General features: G+C 42.5%; 4 protein-coding genes across 4 annotated transcripts; 3 read left to right on the top strand and 1 right to left on the bottom strand.

Moving 5' to 3' along the window:
- Positions 1-3,538: 3,538 nt before the first annotated feature.
- PAAG_04047 (hypothetical protein) lies at positions 3,539-5,654 on the top strand (the record flags this gene model as incomplete). Its single annotated transcript, XM_015845144.1, has 4 exons — positions 3,539-4,079; positions 4,116-4,194; positions 4,296-4,969; positions 5,113-5,654. 4 exons carry the CDS (start codon positions 3,539-3,541, stop codon positions 5,652-5,654), a joined length of 1,836 nt encoding a protein of 611 aa, XP_015699370.1.
- Positions 5,655-8,464: 2,810 nt separating this feature from the next.
- PAAG_04046 (hypothetical protein) lies at positions 8,465-10,092 on the top strand (the record flags this gene model as incomplete). Its single annotated transcript, XM_015845143.1, has 2 exons — positions 8,465-8,938; positions 8,992-10,092. The coding sequence occupies 2 exons, from the start codon at positions 8,465-8,467 to the stop codon at positions 10,090-10,092; spliced, it is 1,575 nt and encodes a 524-aa protein (XP_015699369.1).
- Positions 10,093-13,826: 3,734 nt separating this feature from the next.
- PAAG_04044 (hypothetical protein) lies at positions 13,827-14,000 on the bottom strand (the record flags this gene model as incomplete). The annotated part of the gene is made up of 1 exon (XM_002793726.2): positions 13,827-14,000. The coding sequence occupies one exon, from the start codon at positions 13,998-14,000 to the stop codon at positions 13,827-13,829; it is 174 nt and encodes a 57-aa protein (XP_002793772.2).
- A 386-nt stretch (positions 14,001-14,386) lies between these two features.
- On the top strand, positions 14,387-18,174 carry PAAG_11792 (hypothetical protein; the record flags this gene model as incomplete). The annotated part of the gene is made up of 3 exons (XM_015847375.1): positions 14,387-17,126; positions 17,205-17,632; positions 17,731-18,174. The coding sequence occupies 3 exons, from the start codon at positions 14,387-14,389 to the stop codon at positions 18,172-18,174; spliced, it is 3,612 nt and encodes a 1,203-aa protein (XP_015702967.1).
- Between the last annotated feature and the right edge of the window lie 1,032 nt (positions 18,175-19,206).

Here is a 19,206-nt window from a genome sequence, read left to right as displayed (position 1 = left end):
ACCACTTATCAAAGCACCTTAGAATCAGCATCTCTAAAGAATCAGCATTATCTCAAGATTCAGCTCTTGAGATCTACACAGATCAGCACTTCTCAAAAATCAGTTCTTTAGAATCAGCACTTCCTGAAGGATAGAATCAGCACTTCATGAGAAATCAGACTATTACATTACTAAATTCCCTCTTTCATGAAAGACTAGAGATAAAATCTATTGCTACTCATTCATGTATATAAACACTTTGAATCCCCAAAGTTCTTGAAGGAATTTAGTGATTAGCTACTATTCAATCCTATACATATATTTTCATCTGTCACTATCCTCTTTCTTCTGTAATGCTCACCACACCTATATACTTACCCTTTTATAATTCTAGTTATAGAGCTTCTCACGCTTTCTTCTAACACTCAGTTCATTTACTCTAAATGTCCTCACAGGTTTAATCATCAGCTCATTGAATTCACAGATAAGAATACAAAATTTATAAGAAGAATATGAAAATGACAAATAAGCTTGTAGACAGAATAGATGATAAGAAGTAATAATTGATGAGTTATCAAGAATTGCATTAATACTATATATGAGATTCAAAAGAATGCAAATTAGAGATTGCTAGAGATGTTATTTTTGATGAAAATCTTGTCACAGAATCTGTTTCTATGAATGCTGTAAGTGAAGCTGTTGAGATGATAAGAGAAGACATCAAACTGTTAAAGAAATTAGATGTTATTAACTCTTTGAATGACTTATATCACTATCTGCTAGAATAATTAGCAAAAGATAAATAAGAGATTCTGAAGATATTAATTAATGATGATCTAAAAAATATCATTGATTCAATCTATCTGCTTAATGAGACAAAGCTAGTCAAGAATAATAAATTTAAAATATCTGTTAATGATACTGATTCTGTTTTGAGCATGTTTATGAATCACTCAAATAATCTGACAGAGGTGAAAAAGACCTTAAATTGAAATTACTAGCTTGAGATAATAAGAAAAGAAGTCAAAATATTTGAGAATAAAAAGACATACATTATCATTGAGAAAATATCTAAGATAAATATTTTGATAGACAAATGAGTATTTGACTGTAAGTTAAATAATAGAAATAAAATAATTTATTTTAGAGTCTGCTGAATGATTAAAGAATTTCTGCAGTAGCAAAGCATTCACTACTTCAAATTCTATACTGCAGTTGTTTTAGAGTTTATAAATCACTTTCTATTCATTATATCAACTGCCAGAGGTTGGAAATCAAAGTTGATTAACTATATATTAGCATTTTTGAATAATATACTATCACAGAATGAAATAATCTATATGCAGTTATTTATAGACATTAAATAGGAAAGAAGAAAATTGATGAATCTTATTAAACAGAGCTTGTATGATATGAAACAAGCTGCAAAAATCTAATATTTTATAATAACAAAGTATCTCATATCACTGAAATTCAGAATTTCAAAATATGATAAAGGATTTCTATTACATTCTATTCACAAAATCTATATAACACTGTATATTGATGATTGCAAAGTTACAGACCTTAAAGAGATAGAGTTAGATTGAGTGTTAGTGAGATATGAAAGAAATTTGACATAAAAGATATTGAAGAAGACAAGTTTTATTTTGAAATGAAGATCAAATGCAGATCAAATGATGATTTAGCAGTCTCACAGACTCACTATATTGAAGAAATCTTTGAAGAATTTGAGATAAATAAGATTAACCTTACTGGCATATCTATGATGATAGGTATACAACTTGAATTCATCTTAGAGAAAAATAATGAATTAGAAGATGAGTTAACAACTATTAGATATTGTTAGAGACTTGAATCACTTCAATATCTTGTATCAAGTACAAAGTTAAATTTGACATTTGCTGTGAACTATCTATTAAGATTTAACTCATGCTCAAATAAGAACTGCTGAGCAGCCTTAAAGCATGTCTTTCACTATGTAAAGAAGATAAAAGCTCTGAGAATAGTTTATAAAAATGAAAGAGATAATAGAAATCTATAATCAATTAGTTATTGTGATTTAGATTGAGCAGATGCAGATTTTTAATATAAATCAACATCTGACTATATTATCATGATTAATGAATTCTCAATATCATGATGCTCACAACATCAAACATCAACTGCATAATCAACAACAGAAGTAAAATATATCACCACTAGTGAGACTGTGTGTGAGCTTATTTGATTAAATAATATGCTGCAAGATGCAGATCTGATGAAAGGAAAGTTAAAGATCTGCACAACATTGCAAATGAATAATAAAGTTGTCATTGATCTGACAAAGAAGGAGTCCTTGACAAAGAGATCCTGTTATATAGAAATTCATTACCATATACTTCATGACCTAGTTGAGAAGAGAGAGGTGAAGCTCTCACACATAGATTCTACAGTGAATAAAGCAGATGGATTTATGAAGTCTCTGCCAAAGCCAGCTTACAATGAATTTGTGGAGAAAATAGAATTGATGAAGGTCTGATCTCATTGATAAGAATGATTGATTTTACATAGTTTTGCAGCCCCTAAGAAGATGTAATAAGAATACAGGTTAGGAGAATAATTGTGTGCTTTCTTTGCAAAGTTACAGTACAGAGGTGTAATAGAGCTTTTGCTAATAGAGAAACCAGCATCTGATTCCTGTATTTAATTTTTATTGCGGATTTGAGGGCATTCAGCAGCTAGGGGATAGGGCAGAGCTCAGGCTCACTGTAGCACAGAAGGATGTTAGAGAATTCCCCGGCTACCCGAGGTCACGTGCACCTATGTATTTATTAGTAGCTAGCTAGCTTGCTTAGAGTCACACAATGCAACAAGGTTGATAACGGTCCTCTAAGAAAATCTAACGAACTCGTGTACACCTGACTAAACACTTGCGGAAACATTGAGACACGAATTTCTAGTCGATTTGCGGAGTGTGATTTATATGGTTTTACGAATACAAACCTATATATACTTCTCTCCAGGGCCAAATGACAGGTGAAAATTCTAACCCAATCGACTTTGCGGTCTTGCGTCCAACGGTCCCTGCGCGATCTCCCTTTCTGCTTAAAATGCATCGCGTCAGTGACGGGCCGCATGGGAAATTTCTGACCAGCTTCTCCCAGCCCGGGATGGAGAAATATATGCCTTTAGCGATTAATAATGGGAATAGCCGACGTTCCTGACAATTTGATTTCAATCCCCCTATTTTCCACCCGGTTCGTTGCTCGGCAGCTCGATCCGTTCTACCGCTCTGCTGCATCAAAGCCAAGCAGGATAAACCTTTGATGATAATCCTCCCTCTGATTATATATATTCCTGCCTGGCTTCAGAATAATAATCTTCAATCCGATAAGATACTATATATATATACCAGCACTTGTTCCCAGCTAACTGTCCTACCACACATCATGACTTGCTAACAATTCTGCATTTTGTTCCCGTGTTGCTTCCTATCCATCATGTATGGCTGAGCTTTCGCGCCACGATTGCGATATCATCACAAAGCATCCTTTAAGCCGCTGACTAAATCGGCTACATGATCTACTTCATGAGGCAGAACAAGTATATAATGCCACCACTGACCCTCGGGGCCGGATTTGCCAAACGGCAGTATCGAAACTTACTTACAGTTTTACTGGGGGAAGAGATAGCTCTTGACCTTCGGTCTGGAATAAGTAATCGCAATGTAGCGTCTGAGCTTGTAGATATCCTTGGACGCGCTCGCAAAGGCGATTTCAACTATAGTCACTATCAACCGTTGGTGCGGCTCGTCATCCAGAAGGAGCCTGACGTCGATATCGGGAAGGCCGTCCTCAACCTCATCACCACCGTCTCGCGAGCAACCCCTCCAGCGAACATACCTCCCCCGTCGATGGGCACACCAGTCAAATCCACCTCGTCATCACAGAATGGCTCCGAGCAGACGCGTGAGTTGGCGAATCTGAGAATCTTTGAGGAGATATGTGGCTGCACATTTCATGACGTTGATGGCTTTTTTGACAAGTATTTTGAGGGGAAAAACTGGAGTGATGAAGCAGATGCCATCTGTCAACGCATGCTATCCCCAGACAGTAACGGTAATTGGGCCCCAGTTTCCTGATCCTCCGACACAGAACAACATCCTCAGCTGGTGGCTTCATCTTCAAGAAGACCGACCTACTCTCACAATCACGCAGCACCTACTAGTCCACTGTGAGCAAAGCAGATCTTATCATTTCGAAGGTGGAACAGCAAGTTGACCTCCTTCTGAGAGCTAGCAGCGCGAGCCCCTCGCAAAACAATCATGACTGAAGAGATATCCTGGTAGTTGGCGAGCTCAAAAAATCCAATAAGGAGATCAGGACCAAAGACACTCTGCTGCAGATGAGCTGCTACGTGCGTGAAGTCTTTGCCGCCCAGCCCACCCGGCGGTTCATCCACGCGTTTGCCGTCTGCGGGACCAAGATGGAGCCGTGGGTGTTCGACCGTTCGGGTCCCTATAGCTCCGGCATCATCGACGTCTACCAGGACTCGAGACGGTTCTTTCAGGTGTTTGTCAGGTACACCATGATGAGTGATGAGCAACTGGGACTTGATACTTTTATTGCTAGGGATGAAGACGGAAGCAAATCAATAACCCTCAAAGGGCCTGGGACATTAGATGAAAAAGTGCTTCAGCTGGGTGGAATACTTTCCTTTCAACGTGCCATCGTGTGTCGCGGGACCACATGTTTTCTCACAAACGATGGACAAGGCGTAGCTAAATTCTCGTGGGTGTCGGACAAGCAGCGACCGGAGGTGGAACTCCTCGAGCTAGCAGGCCAAAAGAATGTCCAAGGAGTTGCAACGATCATCGGTCACAGTACCATCACCAGCATCGCCGACATGCGTTGCGGCCTGACCTTCAATGACAAGCACCATAACTTCAAAAGCGCAGCCCCCAGCACACCCTCCTCATTTCATCAATCCCAGCCGGTCATCGAGCCGCGTCACTTAGATATCTGTCAAAAGTCATCTTCCAGGAAACGCAGATCCCCAGATAAGGGGATGCAGGCGTCCAAATGATTGCGTGTTATCAATCAACTATCAAGGGACACCCAGCAGGGAAATGAACTAGCTTTCTCTATTCAGTCGGCGCACAAGCCAAGCCTTTTCGACATGAATGGCGAGGAACCGTACGAAACCGTGTCCTCCGCTGTCTAGTGATATCGCCTGCTGGGCGGCCGATATACAGTTATGAATCACCCTTGGAGCTGCTCATGGCGCTTCGCGATGCAATAAAGGCGCATCAGTGTCTTTACCTGGACGGGAATATCCTTCATCGGGATATTTCAGAGAACAATATAATAATCACCGATCCAGACAAGGCGGGCGGTCACTCGGGCATGCTAATCGATTTGGATCTTGCCAAAGATGTTGGGAGCGGGCGAAGTGGTGCGCGGCACTGGACTGGCACGATGGAGTTCATGGCGATTGAGGTGCTGCTTAATATCGACCATACCTATCGGCATGATCTCGAGTCGTTCTTCTACATGCTTATCTGGCAATGTGCCCATCACGGTTTGGAGTTAAAAACGCCGCAAACATCTCATCAACTGCAAGAAAGGCCTGAATCTAGTCTGCTCAAGAAATGGTACACTGGCAACTACGAGGAAATTGCAACTTATAAATGAGGCAACATGGAAGCTGGCGGCTTTGAGCGCATTTTGATGAAAGAATTTCCTCCATGGTTTAGCTGGGTCAAACCACTCTGCAGAACCATACGGCGCATACTGTTTCCTCATGGGGAGGAAGGACTTATCGTTGGAACACCGCAAGACCCAAAAAGGCTATATAATCCTATTATTAAGGCGTCTGATGATGCGACCGCGCTGACTGATTGAAACGGAATAGATGTGTTATAGTGAATAAGCATCGTTTATATTAGCTCAATGCATACTGTTTAATAGTTATACCACTTGTTTCTTATTACACGCGTGGCAACCCGCTGTAATTATTAGGTCCACTTCTTAGATAAATAGTAGAAAACAAATAAGAGAGAAGAGCAAACAAACGAGATACAAAGATAACTCATTATATAGCAAATAGCATAATCGATATGCAAAGCGCGGCACCCTCGGCGACTCCAAAAACGCGCGGACATCTCTCTCGTCTGGGCCGCGAGGCATTTTTGGCACCGTTCACTAACCACCCGCTGTCAACCGATTGTGTGCATGAAGCAGAAGGACGCACTCAGGAGATAAGCTTGGATCATTCATATGGTTTGCACCATGATTGAGTCCTACTATTTTGACACGGAAGCTAAGAAATTAAGGGAAAGAAAAAGAAAAAAAAAACCCCAAGTTAGGAAAATTCGCAACAAAGAGCGTCCAGGATGTTTCACGTATTCCACTCATGCCAGTCCTCCCTCGTTTTATCTGCTGGGTCCTGTACTACGTCACCTTGGGCTTTTAAAAGGCTGTCAAAACGCTCTCATTTCCTATTTACCCGATTGTGAGTCTCTATTACAAACATCCTGCTGACTCGCAATGTCGGTGCACCTGTCAGCAGTAGAGCGGGCAGGACCCTTTTGTATGCCGTGGTTCTCGTTCGACATCGCCCGGGCAAGATGGGTCCAATCAAGCGGGCGTCGCGAGAATCAAAAAGGAGAGATCTGAGCGTGTTTTTGAGAATATGGTTTGGGGAAATATCCCAGGGCAAGTCTGAACTGGAATTCCTCAGTCCTGTCCTGGAAATATGGGTGCCGACCAGGATAATAATAATGACGACGAAGAAAAAGTTAAGGGCCTATCGAAATGAAGAAACCTAACCTAGAAATCAAACAAAGGAGAACAAAGGGGAACAAAGAGAACAAACGATGAGATAGACAAAAAGATATGGGCAAAGGAAAGTAGTCTTGCCCCACAACTGAAATCTATACACCAAAAAGGGCTGCCATCACAGATTAGTTGTTGGAAGCACGACAGAAACTATGGTGGGACCCTGATTGCTCTCCCCTCCGGCCCACTTTGACTAGCATATTCCACTAAAAAGAAGACCTATTGGTGATATAATTTGAAGATATCTTGAATGAAGGGTGGGGAAGTGGCCCAACTCGGTGATCGCTTAGGTTAAGATTATGCATTAAGTAATACCACCAAGAACGGAGTTGCGGACTGTCAACACTTGAGATTTGACGCCCGAAACATTAAAACATGTTTCAAAAATTAGTGCGATGCGTTCCCGGTGTTTTTTACACCAACCACCCCGGGATCGCCGGCAGAATTTGCTACATTATGGGTGCTCTCTGAACAACAGACAAGTTTATAGCCGCATCAAGTTTGAGAACCCCGCTGTCTTGCGGCTCATGCATATGATGCTCCTCGGATCCACCAGTGGCCTTTGTTATGTTACCTTTCATTCTTGTGTGATCATGAAATCATTGCCTTGATTTCCTCTGTGACTCATGACGGTCTGGGTGGTTTTTATCGCGAGGACTGACCGCTTCATCCGATCTTGATCTGCCTCGAACCCAAGAGGGCCATGAGCATCTGAGATGGATATAAGAGATTGCTCATACCCCTAGGATCTCAATTCTTCTTCTTCTGAACTCAAAGACTCTATCCTCTTGATCTTCGTGCATAACTTGTTCGAATCCTTTCATTGGCTCTTTCACTACCGCAAGATTCACTCGCAACATGTTTCGTCCTACGGCTGCCGTTGGCATGAGATATGCTGGAATTGGGCTTGACAAGTTCGAGAATTGACGCTGCTTTGGCAATACAGTGGAGGTTGCTAGTAAGGCAATCGAGCAACGGGTGAAAAGGCTGTAGACCTTGTCTGATTTGGAGATGCTGATATGGACTTCCTGTTAACTGCCTGTTGCCACTGAAGCGCAAATTCATTGCGTTCCGTGACAAAACTCCATTTCCGAATATTTGAGATCTGACTCGCACTCCAGAGGCTCTCGGCCGCGTCGTTCCTCAAGAGATCCTTCTGCCATGAAGGAAGTCATCACTGTCTCATTCCACGATGACAAGGGGGTTAGACTTTTATCAATTCATGATTCTAGGCTTGGGGGGAAAGGCTGAGCCTTATAGGAGGAAAGAGAAGCAGAGAATAGCTTTGTAGGGAGAACGTATAATTGCCCTCAGCGACAAGGTTGAGTTAATAAAATCCAAAGGCCAGGATATTTATACCAAGGATGCACAAACGCGTCTCGGCTACACGATGCAGCTAGCTGGACGCAGGCATAGGAGAGGGGACGGACACATGGTGTGGAATATCATTATTCCGTTGACCAGCCAGCAGCCAGCCACCGCTATGGGTTGCCCCTATTAGGCCTCTCAAATACAGCACTAAATCCTCCATCTCAATCTTGTCGAACTGACTGTTTAACTGTCCGGTCCCATGTGTAGTCAATGGACGACGGAATCATCCTTGCACGAGACCCAGCAATGTATTGATTAGTTAGTTAACATTTGGAAGTCTTCGTTATTTCACCATGCCGAGAACGCGCCGTCTACTTCGCGAGGAAATCACGTACTCCAGCGCGAAGGGACGCGAGGTCAATATCCTGCTTCGACTAGGCTACTATGACCAACAAACCCGCTTCTTCAATCAGCTAAATGACAACCGCGATTGGATTAAATCCGTTGTCGCTCATCATCTAGGACTAGGTGTAAGATCAGTCGACTCGTGTCGCGTGGCTGAAGTTGAGGACTGGTTCCATGGAAGCTTCAACGTCTGTGTACCAGTCACAATCGAAGAGGAGACCCGGAAACGGAAGAAACAACAACGAAGCCGGCATGTGCTTCTTCGACTCCCTCTTCCATATCGTATTGGGGAAGCCTTTCGACCCGGAAATGGTGATGAAAAAGTCCGTTGTGAAGCTGGAACCTATGCATGGCTACAAGAAAACTGTCCAGATGTACCAATTCCGCACATGTATGGTTTTGCCATGTCTACAGGCGAAACTGTACGTTCTCTCACTACATTCTATTCAAGTGTTGACTATCTGACCTGGTCCAGTTCACGCGACTCGAGCATCTACCCTTCATATCCCGATGTTTTCAGTCCATCCGCCGTCGATTGCTCTCGTGGTTGAGATTTCCAGTTCCTTCCTACTACATCCGTCATCAAGGAGGAGCCCACAATGCGATTGGTGCTGGTTATCTGGTAATTGAATACATCGAAAAAACGCAGGGGAGGATGCTCTCAAGCACATGGTTTGAGAAAAATCAGCATGATGTCAAGCTGCGTACTAACTTCTTTCGTGATCTGTCTCGCATCTTGCTAAGCATGAGTCGAATACCATTACCCCAGATCGGCTCCTTTATTATTGATGATGACGGGTTTCTGCATTTGGCAAATCGACCATTGTCAGTCGAGATTGCAGAACTTGAGAATGATGAAATTCCGACTCACATACCCCGAGAATATACCTACTCCACGACTGACTCTTACATCGTGGACACCCTTGCATTTCATGATAGCCGCCTGAAAAACCAGCCAAATGCAGTAAAGAGTCTTGGTGATACTATTTCTCAAATGGCTGCTCTGACAGCCATGCGATCCACATTTCCAATTTTTTTTCAGCGAGATCTCCGCCGCGGCCCTTTTATTTTCCACTTTACCGATCTTCACCAGAGCAATATCTTGGTTGATGAAGACTGGCATATCACATGTCTAATTGATCTGGAGTGGGCTTGCTCTCATCCAATTGAGATGATTGCACCCCCATACTGGTTGTCAGGCAAGCGGATGGATGAAGTAGACCCAGACAATTATGATGAAGCTAGAAAAGAGTTTATGAATATTCTAGCTGCTGAAGAAGAGACACAAATGCGGGACAGTGTTGTCAAAAACACCATGCCACAACTGTCTAAGGTCATGAGCCGCTCCTGGAATACTGGCACATTTTGGTATACATTGGCACTTTCTAGTCCTCCAGGTCTCCACAATTTCTTTTATGATAGGATCAAGCCCATATTTTTCAAGCATTCTGACGATGATTTTATATCAATTATGCTTTTTTACTGGGCGAAAGACGGGCCGCTGCTGGCATACCGCAAAGTGTCAGATAAGGAAAAGTATGACATTCATCTTCAACAAGAATTTGAAGACCCGTGAGTAAGATATACACATCTTCACATCCAACCTTCTTACTTGCCATCTCACTAGCTACTATACTCTTTGTTTTTCCTTTACTTTCGCTTTCCTTCCTGTCTCCACTACCATCTTTCTCCTCTTTTATAAAAAATCCTTAACAGCATCATCAAGACTATTCATAGCATTTTCAGCTTGATTCTCCCTCCTCATATTTTTTTTATGCTTCAGGCGAAGAGGTGAGGAGTTGAAGTGTTTTGGCATCCGCTTCGACTCCCACAGCGGCTTACGGCGCCAATGTCAATATGTGGAAGAAAATCATCAAGAGGAGAGTGGGAACTTGAAAGTTGGTAATCTGGAGACTTATAGGGCACTACATTTTACATGTGTTCAACCATGTCGGCTATGAATGGATATCTTACATATAAATTTTGGCATCTCAAAAAGAATAAGAGGTCTTTGCAACCTATTTTGAAATCAACACCTCAATGTGACTACTTTTGAATAGGAGGCATCACATAGTCAATGAAATATTTCATAGACATACACTAGGCCATATATATATATATATTAGATAGCTACGGTCATATTGTCAAACTACTTATTATTTATAGTCTTTTCCCATTCCAATTGCAGGCCTCTGCACTATACGCCATGCGGCATGAATATAAGAGGATAAATGAGATGTCAAACCCACTTGACTTACTAGAAATGTAACTTTCAAAATCAGTAAAAATTAAAAGAGCCATTAGAAATCAATGAAAATCTAAAAGAAAAAGTAATATGTCACTTCATTCTTAGTCTCAAAGTCATCTACCAATATTTGCACTAATTCTGTTGCTGCTTGTGATAACTAGTCATTAAAATAATCTGTATTTAATGTGCTATCATTTTGTGACATTGCCTTGCTCACCACATCATTAGTTAGTAACTTTTCATTGATTGATTGTGGCTCTTGTGTGTATATCTTGCTCTGTTAACTCTCTTCTTCATAACTGACACTGTTGTTGCTGTATCTCATACTTCTTGTGAATTGTCTCTCATATACTGAGCTTATATACATCAATAAAACAAATCTTCATTTCAAAATCACAAGGATAGCAGAATAAAAACATTTTGTTGACTGAAAACAATAGAGTAACAACATGTCATCATGTGCTTGAATCCCCCACCCCTCCACATAATAATAATCATCCTCACCACCAAGAGAACAATGCCTGCATTGTTATAAGAGTGAGAGAGACTGGACAAATCAACTGACCCCAGACCCCGATCGTATCGCCAATCAGAGGCCACTTATTAGAGAGAGAACAACATCAACAGGAGGATTATTACTCCGCTGATGATTATTATTAATCCGTCCCCTTATTAGCCTAGTGGCTATGCTGGGCAGAGCTAATTTATCCTCTTGCTTCGTTGGGGCTTTACCCGTTATCTGGGCACTCGATTGATGGCCGAACCTGACAGCTTGTTTCGATCCCTACAACTATTTTTGGACCCGTTGATCTCCGATGAGCCGGTGACCTTGAATTATTGATTGATTTGGATTCATTTACTAACAACCCCTAGGGGCTCTGTTCGGGATATGCAGAATGCAGCTCCTACTATATCTATCCCTCTTTGAACCTATTTAATTACATTGCATGAGCTTAGCGTCTCGTCACTCTATAGGCATTAATTCTTCTCTATATCTCCATTGATCTCTCACGCTTGTATGCCATTTCTACGTGTTTCTCCTGATTTGTATCTTAATTTCCTTGTCTTCTTAGTTGAGTAGTCCCTTACATGCTACATATAGGGGGGTTTATTGGGAGCAGATAAGCCCGACTTTGAATATTAGACTATATGTGCTACGGTATTTCCCGAAATCAACTTTCATGTGAACACTTCCAAGTTTATGGGACACTGATGACCAAGGATGGGACAAAGGTCCCAGGCAGTATGGAGTGATCTCAGAGACTGCACGTTAAGGTGTTGGTTGCACTGAGCTTTTGAGTTTGAAGGACGTCGAGGAATCATGGGAACTCATCTGAAGATTCTAACCACATTCGTTGCCGCTGTAGCAAGACAGAACGGTCGCGTTTCATACCCCATATCTGAGGCTATAATAATTGTATTCTACCGAGCAGAGCATTTCCGATATCTGTAGCCACCTTTCATAACCAACCATTTTATATGCAAATCTTAGTAGTATACATGAACAAAAAGAAAAAAATCCAAGTCAATACAACCGCTCACAGATCCTCCCTCCCTTGCGGCCTATGTAATGCACGTAGTAAACCATTTTTAACATGGCTCTGCACGTGCGCCTTGTGTTCCAGTTTGATCTCGCACCCGCTGCACCTCGTGGGCTCCCGGTCCTTGAGATGCTGGAGATGATCATCCCGGAAATACCTGCCCAGGCCCTCGGGCCGCGAATAGTGATGAATGAGCTGGTGACCTGATGATCCGACCTGGAATGCGCGAAACACTCAAAACACCCTGGAGGCTGCTTCTTCATGTGGCGGATGTGCTTCTCGGAAGCACGGAGCGCATCATCCCACTCCTCAGGGGAAACCTCGTTGTGCGTATTGTTCCTGTCGGCGGTGTGGGCCGGGTGACTGGGTGGGCGGAGGTGGGGGCCTTCGGTCTCCTACCCCGGCACGGCCTCGGGGACACATCTGAACAGCATCAACACCGGCATCCTTGTCGCCTTAAGTCTTCCTCCACTGATCTAAATGTCAGCCATGTCAGGGGTTTCTGAGAGAAGATAGTTCGGTGCTGGGAACATCTGTTCCTCCTGCAGCGCGTCCTGTTGCCTTTTCATCCAACACCTCATCAGAGAGCTGCCATTTAATGTTATCACAGCTTGCTCGTCATTGAACTCTTCTCAGACTTATTTCCTGTTCTCGTAGAGAAGACATTTTCCTGTTCTCAATATATGAGTCTTTCGCCCTTTAAACTTTCGTTTTAAGGCGGTTAATCCCTATAATATATTGTTTAATTTAATTACTCTTTTGAATAATTTTTTGTAGCTTTGAATTTTGCTCTATAATCTTTCATATTGCTAGCAGATACTGTGAATATTATTTATTAAATTAATAACTGATTTATATGATTATTTATATCTGAGAAAAATTAAAATTTTAACTATTAATTTATATCTATATATTAATTAATATTTTATTTTTCAAAAATTATTAAAAAATATTAATTAATATTAAATAAAATTTAATTTTAAAATTTAATATAAAAAATAATAAATAATAAAAATAAAAAAAATTATTATTAAAATTAATTTTTTATATATATTTAATTTATATTTTTAATTAATTATTAAATATTTTATATTAATTATGAAAATATATAATATTAATAATAGTTTTATAATATAGTCAATAATATTTTAATTAATAATTATTTTTTATATTAATTTAATATATTAATTAAAATTATATATAATTTATATTATATAATTATTAATATTTATATATATTTATAATATCATAAATAATATAATTTTTAATTATAAATATAAGTAATAATTTTATATTATTATTTTAAATTATAAAAAATATTTAATCTATAATTATTTGAATTTTCTATCAAATTGCATGTATATATATATTATATAAATCTACTGTGGCTGTAGTGTGGCTTGACTGTTACTCAGCTCAAGTGCCAAGGTCAGTGCCAAGGCCCGCCTGTCCTTTGGTCAGCTCCAACCTCCAGCCAACTCCAACCTCACTCCGTCGGGGCCGGTGACATCGCATATCCCATCACTCACCACTTTTCTTCCTCTTCCTCCTCTCAACATACCCTTCTTCTTCCCTCCCATCCTCTCTTCTACCCTTCTTCTCTCTACCCTTCTCACCCTCATCGCTGTCTTGGATTCCTAATTGCTCTGTGAGCTCTGTCATTCTTTCTTTCACTTTGCGGTTCCTGCCAGCCATGTGGGTGTGTGGGCTATGACCCTCTCGGTTTTTTGCTGTGGTTGCGTCCCACCTCTGTTCCCCTACCCTTTCTCCCCTCCCACTTCGCATATAACACGCACATAAGTATATTTAACTAGGTATATATTTGTCTTCGGTCTCTGCCTCGTCCTGACTTCTGGGAGGACTCCTTTATCCCCTCTCCCCGTGTCCACGTCAATATTGGATCTCTGATCTTCCCCCTAGTTAAACTCCGTCTCGGGACTCTCCGTGTGTGCCTTGTCCTCCTCAGTCTCGTCCTAGTTCCCTTCTCCTGCCGTATCCCTGTCCTTCTTCTTTTATTTTCTTCTTTTTTTCTTTTTCTTTTTCTTCTTTTTGAAACGAAGAAGGCTAGTGGTACTGGGGCCATGGCGGATTTAGGTGCTCAGCAAGGTCGTAATTACCGACCAAACCCCTATGGGCATTCATCCTCGTTCCAGCGGGATGCCGCTTTCTCGGAGATTTTTGGAGGGAACCCTTCGGGCCGTTCGCAGACAATGACTTCGCAGACTCCTACATTCGCTCAGGATCGGACACAATCCATGTCCTCCCATAATGCTGAACCCTATATGCATCCTCGAGCCGGCCCTCCCCACCAAGCGCCATTGCCCACGCGTCAATCCTCCAACGGATACGGTCCTCCCCCCCGGAATAGTTATCAGAACCCCCCCCAGCAATGGCACCCAAATGTTCCCTCCTACCATTCCCAACCACCGCCTCAAAATCTTCCTCGCCCTTACCCTGGTCGCCCTCAATATCCTCAACCCCAGCGGCTGGATCCAAGACCCGGCCCAATGCAACCGCTTTATCCTAACAAGGGCCCAGGTCGCCCTTCCCCTCCCCCAGCTTTGAACTCGGATCAGTATAGGTCCCGCTCCATGGCTAGAATGGGTGGCCCGCCGATGTACCAACAACCTCCCCCAAGCAACTTCAACCATACATCGGCAAACGCGTTCCGACAGCAGCCATACCATCATGCAGGGTCCATGACACCACAAGGTCGGATCGTCCCGGAGAGGCATGATAATGAACGGTCTATGTCCATGAGTTCCTATAATTCGAATCATAACCATGTCCAGACAATCAATTCTGGCCGGATTGTTCCGAGCAGACGTCGAGAGTCGGGTATGGAAAGAGAACGGATAGAGCTGCCACTTACGGAGCAACCTATCTTAGAGCAACCCATGCAACATCCCCCGATTGCCTCTGTGCCGGATCCACATGCTAGAGGAAGACGCCCAAGTGAAGCATCGCAAAACTCTCGAACCTTTTCAATGGCATCAACCGTCACTCCAGATCGAACTAGTAGTCTACAGACTAATGCCTGCTTTGCACCTAAGCAGCAAAGCCAATTCCCGTCTCTGTCTCACTCCACTCCACACCACAGCCGCAGAACTCCTCTCGTCTATCCCGCCTTGCTCTCCCGCGTGGCTACAGTGTTTAGAGAAAGGATCTCGGTTGGAGAACGGCTCAAGAACGATCTAGCATACACTAACGCTTTCACGGGTGCTGAAGCGGTTGATTTAATATCCTACATTATTAAAACGACTGATCGCAACCTTGCCTTGCTTTTGGGGCGTGCGTTAGATGCTCAGAAGTTCTTCCACGACGTCACATATGACCATCGGCTAAGAGATGCTGCAGGAGAGTTGTACCAGTTTAAGGAAACAATGGGTGAAGAAGATCCAGTGTCTGAGGTTAACGGTGTTTTCACCCTGCTCACAGAGTGCTACTCGCCAACCTGTACCAGAGATAAACTGTGTTATTCCATTGCCTGTCCAAGACGCCTTGAGCAACAGGCACGGTTGAACCTTAAGCCTCAACCAGGTCTAAGGTCATCGGCGTCCAAGGGAAGCTTGCATGACAACGATGACAACGATGATCAGAAACTTTGGATTAACATGGTTCCTAAAGAAGTTGCTGATAGCATTGACGACCGGGAGAAGAAACGACAGGAGATCATCTTCGAGATCATGTATACTGAACGTGACTTTGTCAAGGACCTAGAGTACTTGAGGGACTTTTGGATGAGGCCCTTGCGGTCTGCTAACAATACTAATCTTTCGCCCGTCCCCGAACACCGCAGAGAAAAGTTTATTCGAACCGTATTCTCGAACTGTTTGGAAGTTCTTGCCGTTAATTCTAGGCTGTCAGAAGCTCTGAATGCAAGGCAAAAGGAGGCCAGCGTAGTAAAGACCGTCGGAGATATTTTCCTGCAATTCGTGCCACGCTTCGATCCCTTCATCAAATACGGTGCGAATCAGTTGTACGGGAAATATGAGTTTGAAAAGGAACGAGCTTCGAATCCGGCATTTTCCAAGTTTGTTGAAGAGACTGAACGCCTAAAGGAATCTAGGAAACTTGAGCTGAATGGTTACCTTACCAAACCAACTACTCGATTGGCGAGGTACCCACTGCTGCTAGAACAGGTAGTGAAGAACACTGCGGATGACAATCCCGACAAAAAGGATATTCCGAAAGCGATTGCCATCATTCGAGATTTCCTATCGCGTGTCAACACGGAGAGTGGCAAGGCGGAAAATCACTTCAACCTTGTACAACTAAACATGGCCTTGAAATTTTCCCCAGGAGACTATGTTGACCTGAAGCTCACGGAGGAAAACCGGGTAATGTTGACCAAAATGGCTTTCAAGAAGGGTCCGACAGACTCTGCTGAGGTTACTGCATACCTATTTGACCATGCTGTTTTGCTGGTTAGGATTAAGGCAGTCAACAAACGAGAAGAATACAGAGTGTACAGAAAACCTATCCCTCTCGAACTCCTCGTTATTACTCAGATGGAAGAGGTTATCCCCAGGCTAGGCATTCCCAAACGCCCCTCTTCGAACCTCATCCCCGGTGCCAGAACTGCTACAAATGTCCCTGCCTCCAAGGACGGTTTCCCAATTACGTTCCGCCATCTTGGTAAGGGAGGTTACGATCAGACGCTGTATGCGACTTCGGCAACGCAGCGGAGGAAATTCATTGAGCTTGTCGAGGAACAACAGAGGAAGTTGAGAGAGAGGAACAGCAATTTTTATTCCAAGACTATTCTCTGTGAAAAGTTTTTCACCTCTGTCAACAGGGTTAACTGTTTGGTGCCTATTGGTAAGCATAACAAGTTGTTTTGAATTTATTTTGGTTGTTAAAATGAAGCCCATGTTAACTGATAATTTCGTATTGAAGATGGTGGGCGAAAACTGGTCTACGGCACGGATAGTGGCATATACTTGTCAGAACGATGGCCAAAGGATAAGTCTGCTAAACCCAGGCGTGTCCTCGATGCAACCGGTGTCACCCAGATTGATGCCCTGGAAGAGTATCAGTTACTCCTGGTCCTATCCAACAAAACTCTAAGCTCCTATTCGATGGAAGCTCTGGACACAACTGAAAACCAGAATCCATTAGTGCGTAGACCAAAGAAGATCCAGGGCCATACCAACTTCTTCAAATCGGGGATTGGGCTTGGGCGTCACCTTGTCTGCTCTGTCAAGACTTCTGCATTGTCGACAACGATCAAGGTGTTTGAACCTGTGGAGAATCTAGCGAAGGGGAAGAAGAAGCCGTTGAGCAAGATGTTCCAGAGTGGTCAGGATGCCTTTAAACCCTTCAAGGTGAGATTATTATTATTGTTATTATTGTTATTATTTCTCCTCTCCTCCTCGATGCATTCATTTCAATAACTAACATATTATTCCCCTACCCCTGCCAGGAATTCTACATCCCTGCCGAATCCTCCTCCGTCCACTTCCTCCGCGCAACCCTCTGCGTAGGCTGCTCCCGCGGTTTCGAAGTGGTCAGCCTCGAAACCACTGAACGACAATCTCTCCTCGACCAAGCCGATACCTCCCTCGACTTCGTCGCGCGGAAAGAAAACGTGAAACCAATCCATATCGAGCGCATGAACGGAGAGTTCTTACTCAACTACAGTGACTTCTCCTTCTTCGTGAACCGCAATGGCTGGCGCGCCCAGCCGGACTGGAGAATATCGTGGGAAGGAAACCCAATGGCCTTCGCGCTGTCGTATCCGTATATTCTGGCGTTTGAGTCAAGCTTTATTGAAATTAGGCATATTGAGAGCAGTGAGCTGATTCATGTTATGACGGGGCGGAATATTCGGATGTTGCATTCTTCGACGAGAGAGGTATGGTTGTGATATCTGTTTTGTTATTTTTTAAACCCCTTGTTAATCTTATGTAGTACCGCTATATGGGAACTTAGCTAACCACCGTTCATCAGATTATCTATGCATATGAAGACGAAGCAGGAGAGGATGTAGTGGCTAGCTTAGATTTTTGGAACAGACCCTCATAAACTACAAGCTGGTATGAAAACACTGGGGAAAAGAAAATTAGAAGAGAGAGGGGAAAAGAAAAGAAAAGAAAAAAGAAAAAAAGAAAGGAAAAAATTTGGTCGTTTTGTTAAATATCTTTCTTCGTCTTCGTCTCTTTTTTTTCTTTAAGAAAATCTCAGTCATCCCTTGCCCTTAACTTTTTCCCAATTCCAGCAGACGTGTGCTCATGTGTCTTCGTGTGTCTTTGTGTGTGTGCTTCGACTTCGACAACATCTTTCCCATTTTCTCCCTTATAACAAGAGAGAAATTTGCTTGGTTCATGATATCTTCTCTCCCCCATGAAATCTTTTCTTTTTCTTCTTTCTTTTTCTTTTTCTTATTCCTAACCCCTATTTCATTTGATAGGGCTTTCCTCTCATATTCTCTGCCTTTAAACTACTCCGCTACCTACATATAGCGATGTCTCTCTCACTCCCACTCTCACACTTTGCCGAGAATACCCCCCTGTCATTGGTTTTCAGCTTCTTTTCCTCTTTCTTTTCTTCTTTCAATCTTCATTTTTTTTCTCTTCCTTCTCTCCTCCTTGAAACTTTGATAACTTCTTCAAATCATCTTCCTCACCCATCTTGTTTATTTTGCTCTAGTTTTTTGTTCTAAATTTGTCCTTGATTTTTTTTCCTGCCATCTTCACTGCTACCACCTTGTTTTGCTCTTCAAACCTATATAACTTTCAGATTTTTTGAGTTTTTCTATTTCTTTTCTGATTTTCTGCCGCAGACCCCGTTTCTCAATTCACCTCTTCACCCATTTTTCCCATCGTTTTAAGAACTTATTTGTGTACAATTCATGTCCGTAAATGAGCACATGTAATTTCCCATGTTTTTCTATTTATTT

This window comes from Paracoccidioides lutzii, assembly GCF_000150705.2.
Source record: "Paracoccidioides lutzii Pb01 unplaced genomic scaffold supercont2.10, whole genome shotgun sequence".
Classification (NCBI taxonomy): domain Eukaryota; kingdom Fungi; phylum Ascomycota; class Eurotiomycetes; order Onygenales; family Ajellomycetaceae; genus Paracoccidioides; species Paracoccidioides lutzii.
Note: the sequence above shows the minus strand (reverse complement) of the source record. Positions and strands in the feature narration are given on the sequence as shown.